Source organism: Melospiza melodia, chromosome 3 (genome assembly GCF_035770615.1).
Source record: "Melospiza melodia melodia isolate bMelMel2 chromosome 3, bMelMel2.pri, whole genome shotgun sequence".
NCBI classification, from domain to species: Eukaryota; Metazoa; Chordata; class Aves; order Passeriformes; family Passerellidae; genus Melospiza; species Melospiza melodia.
The window spans coordinates 139430976-139447892 of record NC_086196.1 but is presented as its reverse complement, the minus strand read 5'-3'; the positions used below and the strand labels follow the sequence as shown (position 1 = coordinate 139447892).

Sequence of the window (16917 nt, the reverse complement as noted above, 5' to 3'; positions counted from 1 at the left end):
AGCTGCTCTGGGCACCCCGTGCCAGTCCCTGGCAATGCCTCAGCCTCTGAGCTGTGCCTGGCAGAAGCTCTCTGGCCACACACCATCGATTTGGAGAAGAGACAGTGGATTTGAGGGGGTGTGCAGGAGGCAGCGTGTCCCCAACAGAGAAGGAGCCTGTCCTTGGAGAGGAGCTGGTGTCCCTAGAACTGACAGAGCAGGAGCAGAGGAGCTTCATGCAGGATGATCCCCAGCCCTCTCCAGCCCTGGCTGGGTCACTGCTGCCATGGAGTCAGGAGTGCAGATGGTTTCAGTTTGCAGTGTGCACGTTCCTGCTGCCTGGGGTGAGGCAGAAGTGTGCTCCTGTTGTGCCAGGCTGGCAGGGGCAGAGAGGGAACGGTTCTCTGGCTGCTCCTGAAGGGAAACTGAGGAGCTCCTGAGCCTGAGGAAGCTGGGCAGCACAAGGTGCAGAGCTGGCAGAGAGGGGGTCATGGTTTAATGGTGCTGGAGATTTCCTGGGTCTGCTGGTGTCAGTAGCTGGGCCCGAGCCCAGGTGTGCCAGAGGCCAATGGCCCCTGGGCTGTGCCAGCTCTGGGGTGGCAGCAGGGCCAGGGCAGTGCCCGTCCCCTGTGCTGGCACTGCTGGGGCACCTCCAGTGCTGGGGGCAGCTCTGGGCCCCTCCTGACAGGAGAGACCTGGAGGGGCTGGAGCGTGTCCAGGGAAGGGAATGGAGCTGGGAAGGGAATGGAGCCCCAGGAGGGGCTGAGGGAGCTGGGAAGGGAATGGAGCCCCAGGAGAGGCTGAGGGAGCTGGGAAGGGAATGGAGCCCCAGGAGAGGCTGAGGGAGCTGGGAAGGGAATGGAGCCCCAGGAGAGGCTGAGGGAGCTGGGAAGGGAATGGAGCCCCAGGAGGGGCTGAGGGAGCTGGGAAGGGGCTCAGCCTGGAGAAAAGGAGGCTCAGGGGGGCCCTTGTGGCTCTGCACAAGTCCCTGACAGGAGGGACAGCCATGGGTGGTTGGGCTCTGCTGCTAGGGAACGGGGACAGGACAAGGGGAAATGGCCTCAGGCTGGGCCAGGGTAGGCTCAGGGTGGACATCAGGAGGAATTTCTGCATGGAAAGGGTGCTCAGGCCTTGGCAGGGGCTGCCCAGGGAGGCTGGCAGTGCCCATCCCTGCAGGTGTCCAAGGAATGCCTGGATGCGGCACTGAGTGCTCTGGGCTGGTGACAAGGTGGGGATCACTCACAGGCTGGACTTGATGGTCTGGGTTTATCCAACCTCAGCGATCCTGGGGTTCTGTGCCTGTGACACTCCTGCAGCAGGGAATTCTTTGGCTAGAGGAAATATCCCTCTGGAGACAGGCTCAGCCAAGCTGGGAACAGAGGGACCAAATCCATGCTCTGTAGGTGATGTGTCCCAGCCCTGCCTGGCAGCTGCTGAGGCTTCCCCTGAGGCCGGACAAATGCCAGCAGTGTCTGCTCCAGCACTTGTGACTTGTCAGCCTGGGGCAGGTGATGGCTGGTCCTGGCAGGCTGGAGGTCTCATTATCCAAACTGCAGTGCTTGTTTTGATGCCATGGAGCAGGATTTGTGTGTCCACATGCCAAGGGAAAAGCAATCCAGGCACCCTGCTCTGGTTGGGTGTTGAATGTCCTCTGCCAAACCCCAACACTGTTACTGTCAGGTGTGGGGTGTCCCTTGCCAAGAAAGCTGCAGCCAGGCCCTGCTATTTCTGAGTGGAAACTTGCAGTTGGATGCCAGAGGTCAAGTTCTTAACAGCTGTCTGCAGATGGCCTTGTGGGCAGCTTCTGGGCAACCTCCTTCTGTAAATGTATGGGCGAGTGTGAAATGGGGCCCTCGGGAGTGTTCACAGAGGTGACTGCTCTGCTTTGCTTCCTCTGCTGGAGAGGGACTTTGGACATGGGTCTGCAGGGACAGGAGCCAGGAAATGGCTCCCAGTGCCAGAGGGCAGGGCTGGATGGGATCCTGGGAATGAGGAATTGTTCCCTGGCACAGGGTGGGCAGGCCCTGGCACAGGGTGCCCAGAGCAGCTGTGGCTGCCCCTGGATCCCTGGCAGTGCCCAAGGCCAGGCTGGACATTGGGGCTTGGAGCAACCTGGGACAGTGGGAGATGTCCCTGCCATGGCAGGGGTGGCACTGGATGGGCTTTAAGGTCCCTTCCCATCCAAACCATTCTGGGATTTGATGATTCTAAGTGAGGACACAGCTCTGCAGCTTCACGTGTCCTTGGCAGTTGCAGCCAGCTCTGATGGTTTGTCCCTGTCTCTCTGTATTCCAGTCACGTGCCCTGCCTCCTCTGTAGCCTTTTCTCTCCCAACCTTGTCTGAGCTGCTTGTGATTCCACGTTGTCCAGCTCTGCCCCAAGGGATCCTGTCCTCTGCTGGTGTCTCTGGTGTGATGGAGCCGCAGGTGACAATTCCAGGGGCTGTGATCCCTTTGTGGCTCTTTGATCCAGGTCCTGTAGGATCAGGGAAGGTGTTGGCGTGACAAGTGTTGTGCAGGAGGCTCTGGCTGCACATGAGTGTCTGCTGCCCTGCTTTCCTCCCTGTGAAGCACAAGTACAAGGCTTTGTCCTGATGCCACCTGGGCCTCAGGCATTCCTGGGATCTTATCCTCAGGGATCTTGATCTGGGGTAAATGCCAGCAGAGGAGGAGGTGGGAATGCCACTCCTTACCTGAGGCACAGGAGGAATGGAGAGGGAAGGTGATGACACATGTCATGTTTGAGTCCAAAGGTGGACCATGCTGGTGGCTCACTCCAGAAGCTTCTGGAACCAGCATGAGTTCAGCAAGAGGAAACTGAAATGAAGCTTGGGAAGGACCTTTTATAGCAAAGCTGCTGCTCCAAAAACCCTCAAACCCTTCCATTCAGTGTCCTTGTGTCTGAGCAGGAGCTGGTGGTGGCCTTAAGGGACCTAAAGATGCCCTTTGAAATGCTGTTTATTAGAGCTGACACTCTAAGGAGGGAAAAGTATGGATACTATATCCATTTGGATAGTGGGAATCCTGGGTGAGGGAGCAGCAAATGGGCCTGTGATCCATGGTATTGGCAGGCCTCATCTGCAGAAAGTCCTTCCCACATTTGATTATTCAAATTCTTAAAGAGTTTTCTTACAGGGAAACCACTCTATTCCTCATTTCCAGTGTTAGATGGAAAGGATGTTCAGAGGAGAGCTTGGAGACCTGGGGCACTGAATGCACCCAAGGGTCAGGCTTCAGGGATTGCAATTTATTGTGGAAAGCATTTTCCTTCTGGATGCTCTCTTCCCTTCCCTGCACCCCTCTTCCAGGTGGGAGCCCAGCTGCTGGTCCCATCTGTGCCCTGAAGAAGAGGGTGCTCTGCTCCTCAACCAGAAATCCCATTCCTCCAGACTTGGAGAGCCACAGGGAACCGGGCTGTGCAGATGCTGGGCTGTGGGAAGCAGATGGCTGGGAGCTGTTCCTGGCAGGATTCTCTAGGCTGCTCTGCAGACAGGAGCCCTGAAGAGATCCCTGCAGGGTGTTCAGAAACACCGATGGCAGCTCAGACCGATGGAACATCAACACCAGGAGCAAGGGAAGCAGGAAAGGGAAGTGTTTTGCTGCTGGGCCGTGGCCCTGAGGCTCAAGGCCTCAGCGATTAAAGGCCACCCCCCAGCCTTCCAGCTCGGCTTTTCCATAGCAGGAAGGATGAGAAGGAGGGGAAGCCTTTGAGCCCAGCTCTGGAATCACTTAACTCCTTCCCCAAGGGCTCTTCTAATTGCTCTGAGACAGCGGGGTGTGTGCCTGCCATTAAACACATGCAGCTTCCCAAGGTGCTGCCTGGCACCTGCTGAGCACCTCCTAGACTGTGTAATTTCCAAGTTAGAGCTGGTTTTATTCTTTCTTCTCCTTTTCTGTGATTTAATTCAGGGGTTTGAACCACTGCCCAGCTTAGCATGTCCCTTGCAGCTCTCGTGGTCTGAACAGTGCCGTGGTTGGAGGAGACAGCAGCAGTGCTCGTGGATTAACTGGGAGCGACTCAGCTCACGAGCCTTGGCTGAGCTTCTCCCCTGTGCTAAGCAATGAGATGAGGGGAAGGGATTTGTGCTGCTTTCTAGGGACACTTCTGACGTGCTGGAGGGTTTTGATGAGTGATGAGCTGGTGCCACTCCTGGGACTTGCTCTGGCTGTGTTTGCATCTCTTCAGCCAGAGCAGCCCTGAACTTGCTGCTGAGGTGCTGCTGGTTTCTGAGCAGTGGCCTTTGCTCTACAAGGTGTCAAAGGTACTGAACCATGTTTTGGTGGGGGATTCCCAAACTCGCCTGTTTTAGCCACACAGTGGTGGTGATGAAGCTCTTTGTGGTCAGGACCTACTGCACCTTCAGTCCCCAGTGGGTCCTGCAGGGTTTTCAAGAGGAACTTCAAACCTTTGTGGGTTTTTGTATGAGACAATGACTCGCCCAGGCACAGGCAGCTTGTGGTTGTGTTGACTGCCACACCTCCCCTGGACACTTGCAGGGGTGGAACAGCCACAGCTTCTCTGTGCTAGGGCCTCACCATCCTCCCAGGGAGTATTCCTTCCCAGTATCCCATCCAGCCCTGCCCTCTGGCAGTGGGAGCCATTCCCTGTGTCCTGACCCTCCATCCTTGTCCCCAGTCCCTCTGCAGCTCTCCTGGAGCCCCTTCAAGCCCTGCCAGGGCCTCTGAGCTCTCCCTGGATCCTTCTCCCATCCAGGTGAGCACCCCCAGCTCTGCCAGCCTGGCTCCAGCCCTGGAGCAGCTCTGGTGGCTCCTCTGCCATCTGCCACGAGGGCCATCTGCTAAAAGCAGATTTGTCATGGATGTGAGCCCAGGGGAGCAGCAGGAAGCTGCATTGCCAACCCCAGCTGTCAGTGTGGGCACGGAGGTGCCGTGATGAGCAGCCACAGGCCTGTGGAGAGGAAGGAGCAGTTGAAGTGGTGACAAGTGCTAAGCCTGCCGGTGCCTTTGGCTGGGTGGCTTTTCCAGCACTCTCTCCTTGGCATGCAAAGCAGATCTGGGTCCCAGTTTATGCCTTGAGTGTTGCAAGGTGTGCATAACTCTCACTTAAACAGAGCGTGGGCTGCTTGTCAGCCCATCTTGGGGCTCTTTAATTGCACTGAAATTTTGCTGCAATGTTTACTGGTGTCTGTTGAGTCTTGGCTGCAGGGAATTCCATCAGAAAAGTTACTCATTGCTAATGAACAGCGAGTCTTTGGCTGTCCAGAGGGTTTGGAAGAGAACTGGGAGGGCATTGTGGAAATTCAAGTATCACTTCCCGTGGCTGGCTCCAAGAGTGGCCACATTACAAGGGTTTGTGTCAGTGACCTGACCCACTCTGCCTCACATCTTGCACAAAGCTGGGTGTCAAGTGTGGGGTTTTTCCTGTTATTGTGAATTTCTTCTTTGTGGAGAGGCAGGATGAGAGAGAGGCAGAAATGTGCTTTGGAAAAAAAAGATTAAAACCTTTATAAAATGTTGAAACATGGGGGTAGCATTGCCCCTTCTTCCCTGCAGTGCCTTGCTTTACCTGGAATCATCTCCTGATGTGTCTGGGCTTTTGGCTTCCTTGAATAGAAAAGTTAAACTTGATTTCTTTTTCTAGGGATTGTAAGAAATTCTCTTTTATTCCACTGCCTTGTGCATTGACACAGAATCCCAGACTGGTTTGGATGGGAAGTGACTTAAAGATAATTTAATTCCAACCCCTTACCATGGGCAGGGACACCTTCCACTATCCCAGGATGCTCCAAGCCCCATCCAGCCTGGCCTTGGGCACTGCCAGGAATCCAGGGGTAGCCACAGCTTCTCGGGGCACCCTGTGCCAGGTCTGCCCACCCTCAAAGTGAATAATTCCTTCCTAAGGCCTAATCTCCCTGGAGGCTCATGGCCTCTGTGAGGGGCATCCCAGCCTGGAGGTGCCACAGCAGCTCACTGACCCTGCAGGCAGCAGGTTTTGGGATATGCCCTTGGGGAGAGCACAGGGCTGTGGAAGTTTGGGGGTGGTGCGAGGCTGCTGCCTTCTCTGCTGTCACTGCCTTGCTCTCCTGGTCCCTCCTGTTCTCTTTGGGCACACAGAGATGGTCTGATCCCCTCTCAGGTACGTCCTCCCTATTTTTTTGAAGCCCAGACCAGCTCTGGCAACATAGGAAACTCTTCTGGCTGTCCCAGTGTTATTGTAACAAGTTTCCTTTTCCTGCATTTTTGACTCTGCCCTTTTTTCCCCCTCCCCCAAGTCGCTGCTCTGATCCCTGGATTGCCACTCCAGAGGTTCATTGCTGGCTGATCCTGTCCTACCTGCACCCCTGAAGGTTCATCACTCCCAGCCCTGAGCTCACCATCTGTGCAGCCCTGTGCAGCTGATCACCTCCCACTGCAGCAGAAGCGGTGCTGACCCATATTCATGGATATTTACTGCTCCCAAGCACAGGGAGCTGCTGGATGCAGCTGGAATTGGAAGGCTGCTCGCCAGAGCCTGCCATCAACATCAAGTGTTGATGTATCCATGGGGAAATGAGTTCCCCTGCACCAACACAACAGTGGGATGGGGTCAGGACTTGGTCAGCTCCTTCCCACCCTGGCGTGATTCCAGTGCCAGGACAGAGCCACAGCCTGCTGGAGGGAGAGACTGCCCTGAATTCTGCCCTGGCAGGGTGGGCAGGCCCTGGCACAGTTTGCCCAGAGCAGCTGTGGCTGTTTCATCCCTGGAAGTGTTCCAGGCCAGGTTGGATGGGGCTTGGAGTGACCTGGGACAGTGGAAGTGTCCCTGCCCATGGCAGGGGTGGCACTGGATGGGCTTTAAGCTCCATTCAATCCAAAGCAATCTGAGATTCCATGAATCTCCCAGCTGATGTCTGAGAAGCAAGGCTGTGAATATCAGAGTGTGTTGGCAGGGCAGGAATGTGCTTTTCCCAATGAATTAGCACGTGCTGTGGTAGCTGGGGGGGCTTCTGCTGAGTGTGGCAGTTCCTTATTGAGGAATGGGGCTCTGGCCTTGCTGGGACCCTGCAGGTGTTCACTCCTGGGCTCCTGCCAACAAGAGAGTCCTGGTGGGGCTGGAGCGTGTCCAGGGAAGGGAACGGAGCTGGGAAGGGAATGGAGCCCCAGGAGGGGCTGAGGGAGCTGGGAAGGGGCTCAGCCTGGAGAAAAGGAGGCTCAGAGGGGACCTTGTGGCTCTGCACAAGTCCCTGACAGGAGGGGTCAGCCCGGGAACAGGGACAGGACAAGGGGAAATGTCCCCAAGCTGGGCCAGGGCAGGCTCAGGTTGGATGTTGGGAACAATTCCCACCTGGAAAGGGCTGTCCATCCCTGGCACAGCTGCCCAGGATAGGGCTGAAGTCTCCATCCCTGGAGGGATTTAAAAGCCCTGTGGATGTGGCACCAGGGGATATTGGACAGTGGTGGCCTTGGCAGTGCCAGAACATGGTTTAACTCAATGTTTGAAGAGAACTTCTCCAGCCTCAGTGATTCTGTGACTTTATGCTTTATTTTGGAGCATCTTTCATTGCTGGATGTCTGAACCCTGCACAGTAAAGCCCAGGCAGGAAACACAGGCTGCAGCTGGGACACAGAGCCAGGACATCCACATCCTTCCTGCAGCTTCCAAACCCACGGGTTCATGTGGTGGGTGCAGCTCTGCACTGCCAACACTCTCCCTTCTGCTGCCAGCTGAGAAGTGACCTTGGAAAAGGCAAACAGGGCTCGAGTTAATCAGTACCATTAAAGGGTGAGGTGACTCCTCACACGCTGGCCAAGGGTGGGCATAGGGCAAACGTGCCTTGTTTTACCTGGCACGGCTCTGCTCGCTTCCATTTGCTGGGGTTGGTGGAGTTTTCTGCCTCCTGCCTTATCTTGAGCCTGAGGGGAGAAGGTTCTTAGCCTTGTGCCCTCTTTGTATTTAAGGAGATTTGTAGGGAGCAGCCTTGTGGACTGGCTGGAGCTGCTCTGCTGAGTGCCCTGATCCTGCCTGGAGCAAGATGGGATGTGCAAATCCATCTTTGTTCTGTCCTCAGCCTGGGTGCCACCAGTGCTGTGCTGCCCCAGCCCACCTGGGTGTCACACCCCAACACCTCTGGGCCCAGACAGATGGTGATGGTGATGGTGTGAATCACACCAGGCACATGGTGGGATTCTTGGCATGTCCTCTGCAGGGCCAGGAGCTGGACCTGGTGACCCCATGTGGGTCCCTCCCAACTCAGGATTCTCCAGGATTCTGTGGCAATGTTTGTTCTGCTGCTGGCTCTGGGTAACCAGATTACTTCAAAGCAGAATTGTTTTTTCCGGGACAGGAAGACCATTAGAAGAATCTGGGCTATAAATCTGTATTTTTTTTCCTCTTTGGACACATAATTGGATCTCCCAGAGGTGTCCTGGTTGCAGGATTAATGTTGGGTTGAAGCCATACAAGCCATTTGTGTCTGTAAATCCCGTAACGACGCCAGCCAGCTCGTCTGCGATGGCACCACAGCCACCGGGCCTGTCCCCAACCCTTGGGGTGCCTGTGGCTCCCTGGAGCCATCCTGGCATGGACAGGAGGCTCCTGTGTGCTGCCAGGGATTGTTGCTGCTGGTTTTGCTCTTTCCCTGAGGAGTTCTGACCCCAGTCCCAAGGGAGCTGTCTGGGCTGGTTGGCTCCTCCCTGCAGCCGTGAGGAGAAGCTGTGTCTGTGAGCACGGAGCTATTTTAGAGCAGGGCCATTTACAAATGCCTGGCTGCTTTGGGAAGGAGGCTCTGGGGTGTTTGAAATTCCTTCTGGGCACTTCTCCTTTTCCTTTAACCTTCTTTCCCTGAAAAAGGGGCAAAGGGGCAGAAATCCAGAGTCCAGGCTGGTGGGAATCACTGGTCGTGATAGAAGAACGATTTATAGAGGGATGTGAGTCACTAGACCAGTGTGTGGAGGTCCAAAATACAGAAGGTGACACTGATTTCCAGTGAGGATGAGGTGAGGGAATGATGGAGCCAGTGCCAGGCTTTGGGGTTGACAAGTGAAGAGGTGGAAAGGACAACTTTAGTAGTTTATAAGGAAGACCCTGACAGGAAAAGCAGCTGGAGGAGGCTGAGCATGGCCAGGATGTCTTGGGATCTGACCTTGAAGGTGCGTGGCAGCTCATGGGTATTCTGGGAGCAGCTGTCCTGGGCAGGCAGCCGTGTCCTGGCTGTCCAGAGCCCTGTCCCCAAGGGTGGCAGCCAGCCTGGCACCAGAGCTGCCCTGGTTCTGTCCCTGTGCCCGAGGGTGTCCCCAGAATGGGCACAGCATGGCTGGCCTTGCTCAGCACACAGAGGAGTGCCCTGGCTGGAGCTGGCAGGAGCTGGGGGGGCATAGAAAGGATCTAAAGCTGTGGCAGAGAATCCAGAGGGGCACAGACCCAATGGGGAAGGGTCTGGAGGGGGCACACAGTGGGCACTTGGCTTGTTCAGCTGGAGAAGAGACTGAGAGGAAGCTCATGGATGTCATCAGCTTCCTCCTGAGGGGCTGCTCTGATCTCTGCTCTCTGTGACAGGGTTAGGATCTAAGGGAACTGCTGGAGCTGTGCCAGGGAGGTTTAGGTTGGATATTGTGAAAGGTTCTTCCCCCAGAGAGAGCTGGGCACTGCCCAGGCTCCCCAGGGAATGGGCACAGCCCCGAGGCTGCCAGAGCTCCAGGAGCATTTGGACAATGCTCTCAGGGATGTGCAGGGTGGGATTGTTGGGGGTCTGGGCAGGGACAGAGGTTGAACTCTAGCATCCCTGTGGGTCCTTTCCAACCCAGGATATTCCATGGTTGCATCAGCAAACCTCTGCAGAGCAGCTGCCCTTTCTCCAAGAAACTGCTCTTGCCAGCTCTTTGAGTTCTGCAAGCAAGGTGGGGACATGTGTGGCCATGGGGAAAAGCTGTTTATTGAATATTATCCTCAGCTCTTGCAGGGAGAAAGGGAAACTTCTCAAGCCATGAGCCTGGTGAAATTTCCCTGAGGTACCTTCCAAGCATGAGCATGGAGGCTCTGGAGCTCTTCCCCTGCCTCACTCCAAGCCTTGCATCTGTTTTCTTGTTCCAGGCTGTTTTGGGGATAATGAGATTAAATCAGTCTCTCCTCCTCCCCTAACTGGTGCTTCAAAATCCTATTATTTTGTAAAGCATTTGGAATTCTGCCCCCCAAAATTGCATTAAGCTGAGATTGGAAATTCCTTGCGGCTTAGAGTTGCCTCCATACGGCTTTGGGGTTTGTTGCTTCTTGCTCTGCAGCTCCTGTGGGGACACAGCCTCTGGGGCTGAATCCCAGGGAGATGGACTGGCCCTGCACAGGGAGGAGGTACAGAAATCCTTGCCAAGGATGGGATTCACCCAGGAGGGAGCAAATGCTGTGAAATGGGACCCCAGCAAGACCCATCTTGGTCCCTTATCCCTTCTTGGTCCTGCTGTGTTTCTTGGGGGGGTTTTGCTTTGCCCTTTCCCACCACTTCTGGGCTTCCAGGGAAAAGTGGGGAATGCAGACAAGGAGAGGAACAGGTAGGAGGAATCCATGGGTGCAGTGACAGGGGCTGGTTCAAGGCCATGGGCTGGGGGGATCACTTGGAGCTGCTCTTTGCTGAGGGGTTTCCTTTTACCAACCACACCAAATGTGGTACCTGTTGGAATGAGTCCAAAGGAGGCCACAGAGCTGCTCCATGGGCTGGGGTCCCTCTACTCTACTCTGGAGCCAGGCTGGGAGAGCTGGGGGTGCTCACCTGGATGGGAGAAGGATCCAGGGAGAGCTCAGAGCCCCTGGCAGGGAATGAAGGGGCTCCAGGAGGGCTGGAGAGGGACTGGGGATGGAGGGACAGGACACACGAAATGGCTTCAAAGTGAAAAAAGGGAGTTAGGTGGGATATTGGGAAGGAATTCTTGGCTGTGGGGGGGTGAGGCCCTGGCACAGAGTGCCCAGTACAGCTGTGGCTGTCCCTGGATGCCTGGCACTGCCCAAGGCTAGGATGGATGGGGCTGGGAGCACCCTGAGACAGTGGAAGGTGTCCCTACCCATGGCAGGGGCTGGCACTGGAGTTTCTGGAAGGTTCCTTCCCACACAAACCACTCTGGGATTCTGTGGTTGGGACTGGACTCAGGCAGATGCTGTGCTGGAGCTGGGGGTGCTGTCCCAAGCAGGTGGGTGAGCAGCAGGTTCTGCCCAGCCCAGCACTGAGCATGTGAGCCCAGGAGTTTGGTAGCCTATGGGATTGTTCTTGGCATTCTTATCAAAGTGTTCCTGGGAGAAGAGGACTTTAGCCAGGGTAATCTGTGTTTGGAAGGGGCTGTGAGAGCAGATAATGGCTCGTGCTGCTCTTGAGAGCCAAATGATGTCAAATTTTAACTTTCTATCTGGAAGTTGTTTCATGCCTTGTCTAGATCATTGATTTTTATTTCTATTTCTATTTCCCCTACCACAAACACACCCTGAGCACCTCAAATGATGGGATGAGAGGTACGAGCTCTCCCTCCCCATTCCCAAAGCTGCCTCTGGTGAAATCTCAGCTCCTCAGTGGAGAGGGGCCCTCTGAGACCCATCCTGCTCAAGGGGCTCCCAGTCCCACTGCTGGAAGTGAGGATGGAGACCGGGACCAGCAAGGGAACAAAGGGGTCACAGCACAGCAGGTGACAGATGGCCCTGTTGGGGGGACCCACAGCATTTCTCCTCATCCAGGTGGGGCAGAGCAGTTGGAAACAGTTGAAAGGATCAGCATTTTGCTCCTTGCTTGTGTTCACTCAGAGAGCTGGAGCTGGCATTTCCAGAGGCTGGGGAGTACATCAGGAGTCCTGTGGGGGTTCCACACAGATGTGGCTCAGAAGATTCCAGATGTCTGGCTGTTTCTGCAGGTTGCTGGAGCCCTAACTGTTGGTTTTTGTTTCCCTTTCCCAGTACAGCGCCGTGGACAGCAACCCCCTGTCCCTGTATGTCATGCATCCCTTCTGGAACGCCATCGTGAAGGTGAGTCCCTGTCCCACCCTGGGCAGGACAGCACAGCCCAGGTCAGCTCTGTAACACCATCAGCTGCTTCGTTTGTGGTGCCACTAATGAGTGAGGGGCTGCCTGCAGCCTGCCCCCAATCCCTGAATGCCTGCATCCCAGCCCCATGCTTCCTGCTGCCCCAGGATGCTCCTGGCAGTGTTGTCTAACACCCAGACAGTGTTGACCATGGCTGGAGCAGCACCTGCTCCTCAGTCCATGTTTTAATGAGTTCATCTGTTCTTTTGCTGCTTTCCCATAGATCTTCCCTACCTGGCTGGCCCCAAATTTGATAACGTTTTCTGGCTTCCTGCTGCTTGTCTTCAACTTCTTCCTCATGGCATACTTCGACCCTGACTTTTATGCTTCTGGTAAGGCTGCATGTTCCTGGTCAGGTGGGAAATCTCCTCTGCTGGGAACTGGTGAGCCCTCTGGGTCTGGGCCTTCCCAAAATGACTGGGACAGAGGAGGGGATTGAACTCTCTGGGTTTTGTGACAAGGACTTGTCAGAGTGTGACACCTTCCCTCTGGCTGCCAGGGAAAGGTGCTCCTGGCTGGCAGTGAGTGGGACAGGGAGGAGGAGACAGCTGGAATCTTGGGTTGGAATTGGCTCTGCCTGCAGAGCAAACAACCCAGTGCCCTTGTTTGAAAATCTAACAGGAAAATGTTAGGAAGTGCTGCTTCCCTGAAATCAGCTGGTAGAGCCTTGTTTTTCACCTCCCGGCTCGTTCCCCTCTTGGCAAAACCACCAGCACATCAGACTAACAAGGCCAAATCCTCTTTCTGAGCTTCACCATTCACAGCTTTAAACTTTTTAACAGTCCCCATGTTCATCTGTCTGCGAATCCAATAGTTCAGTCATGTTCCTTTGCACATGGAGGAGTCCCAGGGAAAGCATTAATGCAGTGTGATAATTCTCAGGAGCTTCTCCTCTGTGTTTTTCTCTCTCTTAGACACTGCCAGGTCTGGTTTCAGTTGCTCAGGAGAGTTTGTGGAGTTCTAAACTGGACCCATCATCAAAACACAGTTACATGGCAGAAATCTTGCTTTCTTGGGATTGCCTTTATTGGTAGATAAGTCAAAGCTGTTGAAGGTTCAGGTGGCTGTTGGCCAGGGTTTGGGTTGTAAAGATCCATGAGCCATGGGAGCAAAAGCTGTCAGTAGCTCAAGGTGAAAACCCCCAGGGCATCAGACATCCAGAATCATGGAATCCCAGAATGGTTTGGGTTGAAGGAACCTTAAAGCCCATCTAGTCCCACCTCCTGCCAGGGGCAGGGACACCTTCCACTATCCCAGGTTGCTCCAAGCCCCAGTGTCCCATCCATCCCTGCCCTCTGGCAGTGCGAATCTATTCCCCCTTGTTCCACCCTCTCTAGCCCTCCTGGATGCTCTTTAGGCCCTGGAAGGGACTCTGAGAATTCTCTGGAGCCTTCTGTTCTCCAGGCTGGACATCCCCAACTCTCCCAGCCTCTCAAAAATTGGCTTTGGAAGGATGGAGAAGCTGATAGCATGGGACCCTTTCACATACATGTTTTGCATGTCCTGCTCGGAGAGAGAACTTCTCCTAGTGCTGCTCCAGAATTTTGTGCCTTCCCTCCTCCTTGGATGGCTTTGCAGATGTGGTACCCTCCTTCCCTTTGCTGCTGAAGGGCACCATCCTGCTGCCCTGAGGAAACAGGAGGTGGCATTTCACTGTTCCCCCAGAGACCTCCCTGTGCCCTCCTGCTGCCAAGGATCCATGCCTCTTCTGCCCTTCTCTTTGGGCTCCCTGATTGCAGTCTACCACGATATCCATTAGGAAATAAATATTAACAGGGGAGAAAGGTGCTGGACAAGAAGAATGAATTGTTACTCTGCTTCTACCACAACCAACACAGTGTGGGTATTAATCAGCATGCTGAAAGTCCCAGATTGGGTTTTATTTTGGGTAGTAGCTTGAATCTGGATCATGTTCACATTCATTCCATTTTTCTCATGATACAAAATATAACATTGTCCATCAGAGGAGAAATTGAAGGTGTGATCCGAGGAAATTCACAAAGCCTTGCTGCACGAGTGTGGGCATGGGGTGAGGTGCAGCCAGCTCTGCTGGCTCCCTGCCTGAGCCGTGCTGGAGGAGGTGGAGGTGCTGTTAGGGAAGAGCTCGGTTTCCATTGGCAGGATGGGACTGGAGACTGGGCGGGGAATCCTGGCATGTTCCTGCGGGGGCAGGGAGTTGCCACATCAAAGAGGCTCCACTTGATGCTCTGTGAGCCAGTGACTGACTGAGGAGTGTCCTCTGCACACACTTCCACACAGCCTGCAGTGGCACTGCAGAACTGGCCCCAGTTCTCAGATCCCATGATTTCAGAGAGCTGGGAGCAAAGGACAGATAATATATCCTGAAAGGCAAAGTCCTCACTGACCTGGTTACATGAGCTGATATGGGGCAGCTCTGCCATCACATCATGCAAAGCTCACATCCCGGATTCACTGTTTGAGTCCTCGTGGCTGTGCTTTTTGGGCCAAAATAAACCCTCAGGAAGCACATCCTGAACTGTCCTGACTCTGGTCTGTCTGATCCCTGCAGCTCCTGATCACCAGCATGTTCCAAATGGTGTGTGGATCGTGGTGGGGCTCCTCAACTTCATGGCCTACACGTTAGGTAAGAGTTTTCAGGGTCACCCACTCATGCTGTGATTGTGTTCCCTCTCTCCCCATGGGAAGTGTTATATTGTGTGCTCCCAGCAGTTTCTGGGAGCTGCTTTGCAATGTGGAGACAAGGAAGTTGTCCCTGGGCATCTGATGGGAAAGGAGGAAACTGGAACTGACTTTGAGATGAACTTTGAAACTCTGTCTTGGGTCTGCTCTAAATAATCATAGAATCACAGAATGGTTTGGGTTGGAAAGGACCTGCAAAATCCTCTGGTTCTACCCCCTGCTATGGGCAGGGACACTTTCCACTATCCCAAATGTGGGAAATGAATTTGTAGAGAATTCTTAAAGTCTGATAAAGGTTCACATAGTATGTATTTGTTTGTAAACAAACAAAACATGCCTGTGTAAACATGCCTAATCCAACACCAGGTTGCTCCAACCTCCATCCAACCTGGCCTTGGACACTTCCAGGGATCCAGGGGCAGCCACAGCTTTTCTGGCCAACCTGTGCCAAGGCCTCACAGCCAACAATTCCTTCCCAATATCCCACCCAAATTTCCCCTTTTCCACTTTGAAGCCATTCCCTGTGTCCTGTTCCTCCATCCCTTGTCTCAAGTCCCTCTCCAGCTCTCTTGGACCTCCTTTAGGCACAGGAAGAGGCTGCTCTAAGGAATATAAAGGAAATACAACGAAATAAATATAATCTCAATTGACTGTTCCATTTCCAGCCTCCCATGGAGCAGGAGTGGGAAGTCCACTCACTTATTGAGGGTGGAGGTGGGGAAAGCTGCTCTTCCCTGGCCCACTGCTTTGTGTGGAGTGTCCAGGAGAGCTCCATGTGTAGGAATGTGCCCCCTGTTGATGGAGTAACTAAATTATCCTTTGTCTGCCTAAAAATGCAAAAAGCCCAGAAGTTTCTCTCCCAATTTGGTACAAAAGACACCTCATAGGACCTTTTGGACTTCCACTCAAACCTGGGACTGTCTGATTAGACAGAGGCCAAGAAGTCCCACCTAGGTAATTCACTAGATAAAGAAGAAAACAAAGGATGTGGGGTGTTTTAGCAGGAGCAAGAACCTCTTGCCCCTGGCTCATTTTTTCTCCATAAGAGCTTTGTTATTTTGCCTTTTATTAAACCTTTTTCTGTTTCCAACACTACCTCAGAAGCCATCCTGCTAATTTTATGCCGTTCTGGGTATCTGAGCTATCTCAGGTGTGATGTATTTCTCTGAGAGCTCCTAAGCCCTGGCTCAAAGACTAACACATCATCCATTTTTCTCTCCCTCTTCCCAGATGGTGTTGATGGGAAGCAGGCACGCCGGACCAACTCCAGCACCCCCCTGGGAGAGCTCTTTGACCACGGCCTGGACAGCTGGGCCTGCGTGTACTTTGTGGTCACCGTGTACTCCACCTTCGGCCGGGGCTCCACCGGCGTCAGCGTCTTCGTGCTCTACCTCCTGCTGTGGGTGGTCTTGTTTTCCTTCATCCTCTCCCACTGGGAGAAGTATAACACAGGGATTCTCTTCCTGCCCTGGGGATATGACGTCAGCCAGGTGGTGAGTTGACGCCCTGAGAAGCTGCTGGGTGCAGTGCTGCCCACTGAGGGGTGTGTCCTGCTGTGGATCCAAAGCATTGTCAGTCATGGAGTCAGTCCATGGACAGGGACTCTCCATGACAAACAAGGCTTGAAGGATGGACATGGTCTTGGCTCTCCTCTCCCTGCTTCCTGCATGTTTTGCCCACTAGAATGGTTGCTTTATGTAGTTCCCCACGTGGTACCAGTGTGGGTAAAGCCTGGAAGTTTGGGATGCCTTTTGGCACTGGCAGGATCTTGCTCAAAAATTCAGCAGAGGTAATTGGCTTGTTAATTGCTGTTCCTGTAGCAAAGATCCCTGGGGAGGTGCCCCTCCAGACCATGGTCCCTGGGCAGTGGGTGTGGAGACTGATGGTGATGGACCCGTGGGGTGTTGGTGTGTCCATCCCTCCTTAAGGAATTCTCTGCAGGAAGCTCTTCCTGAAGAGAACTGGGACCTGGGGATGAGGCAGCTCACCTGGCAGTGCCTTCCTCCAGCCCAGGCTGCTCCAAGCTTTGTCCAGCCTGGCCTTGGACATTTCCAGGGATGAGGGAGCCACAGCTTCTCTGGGCAACCACCCTCATTGTAAAAAAGCTTCTTCCTTTTACCTGATTATCTTATGTCCATTTATTTATCCTCTGGTTTGTCAGATGCTGGGTGGGAAATGCAACGAGTTGGAAGGAGAGTTCAATTAATGCAGCTGCGTTAATTGGAATAATCATTTCTCCTACTACAAGCAGACCAGAGCTGGGCCCTGACTGTACTCTGATCCTTT

General features: G+C 54.0%; 1 protein-coding gene across 2 annotated transcripts in view; it reads left to right on the top strand.

Annotated features, from left to right (window-relative positions):
• The window catches only part of SELENOI (selenoprotein I), a 29816-nt gene that overhangs the window by 2768 nt on the left and 10131 nt on the right, over window positions 1-16917 (top strand). For both annotated transcript variants that reach the window (XM_063153244.1, XM_063153243.1), the window contains exons 2-5: window positions 11845-11913; window positions 12194-12302; window positions 14501-14575; window positions 15862-16124. In XM_063153244.1, the coding sequence (XP_063009314.1) occupies window positions 11845-11913; window positions 12194-12302; window positions 14501-14575; window positions 15862-16124 (516 nt within the window). The remainder of the gene's footprint in view (window positions 1-11844; window positions 11914-12193; window positions 12303-14500; window positions 14576-15861; window positions 16125-16917) is intronic.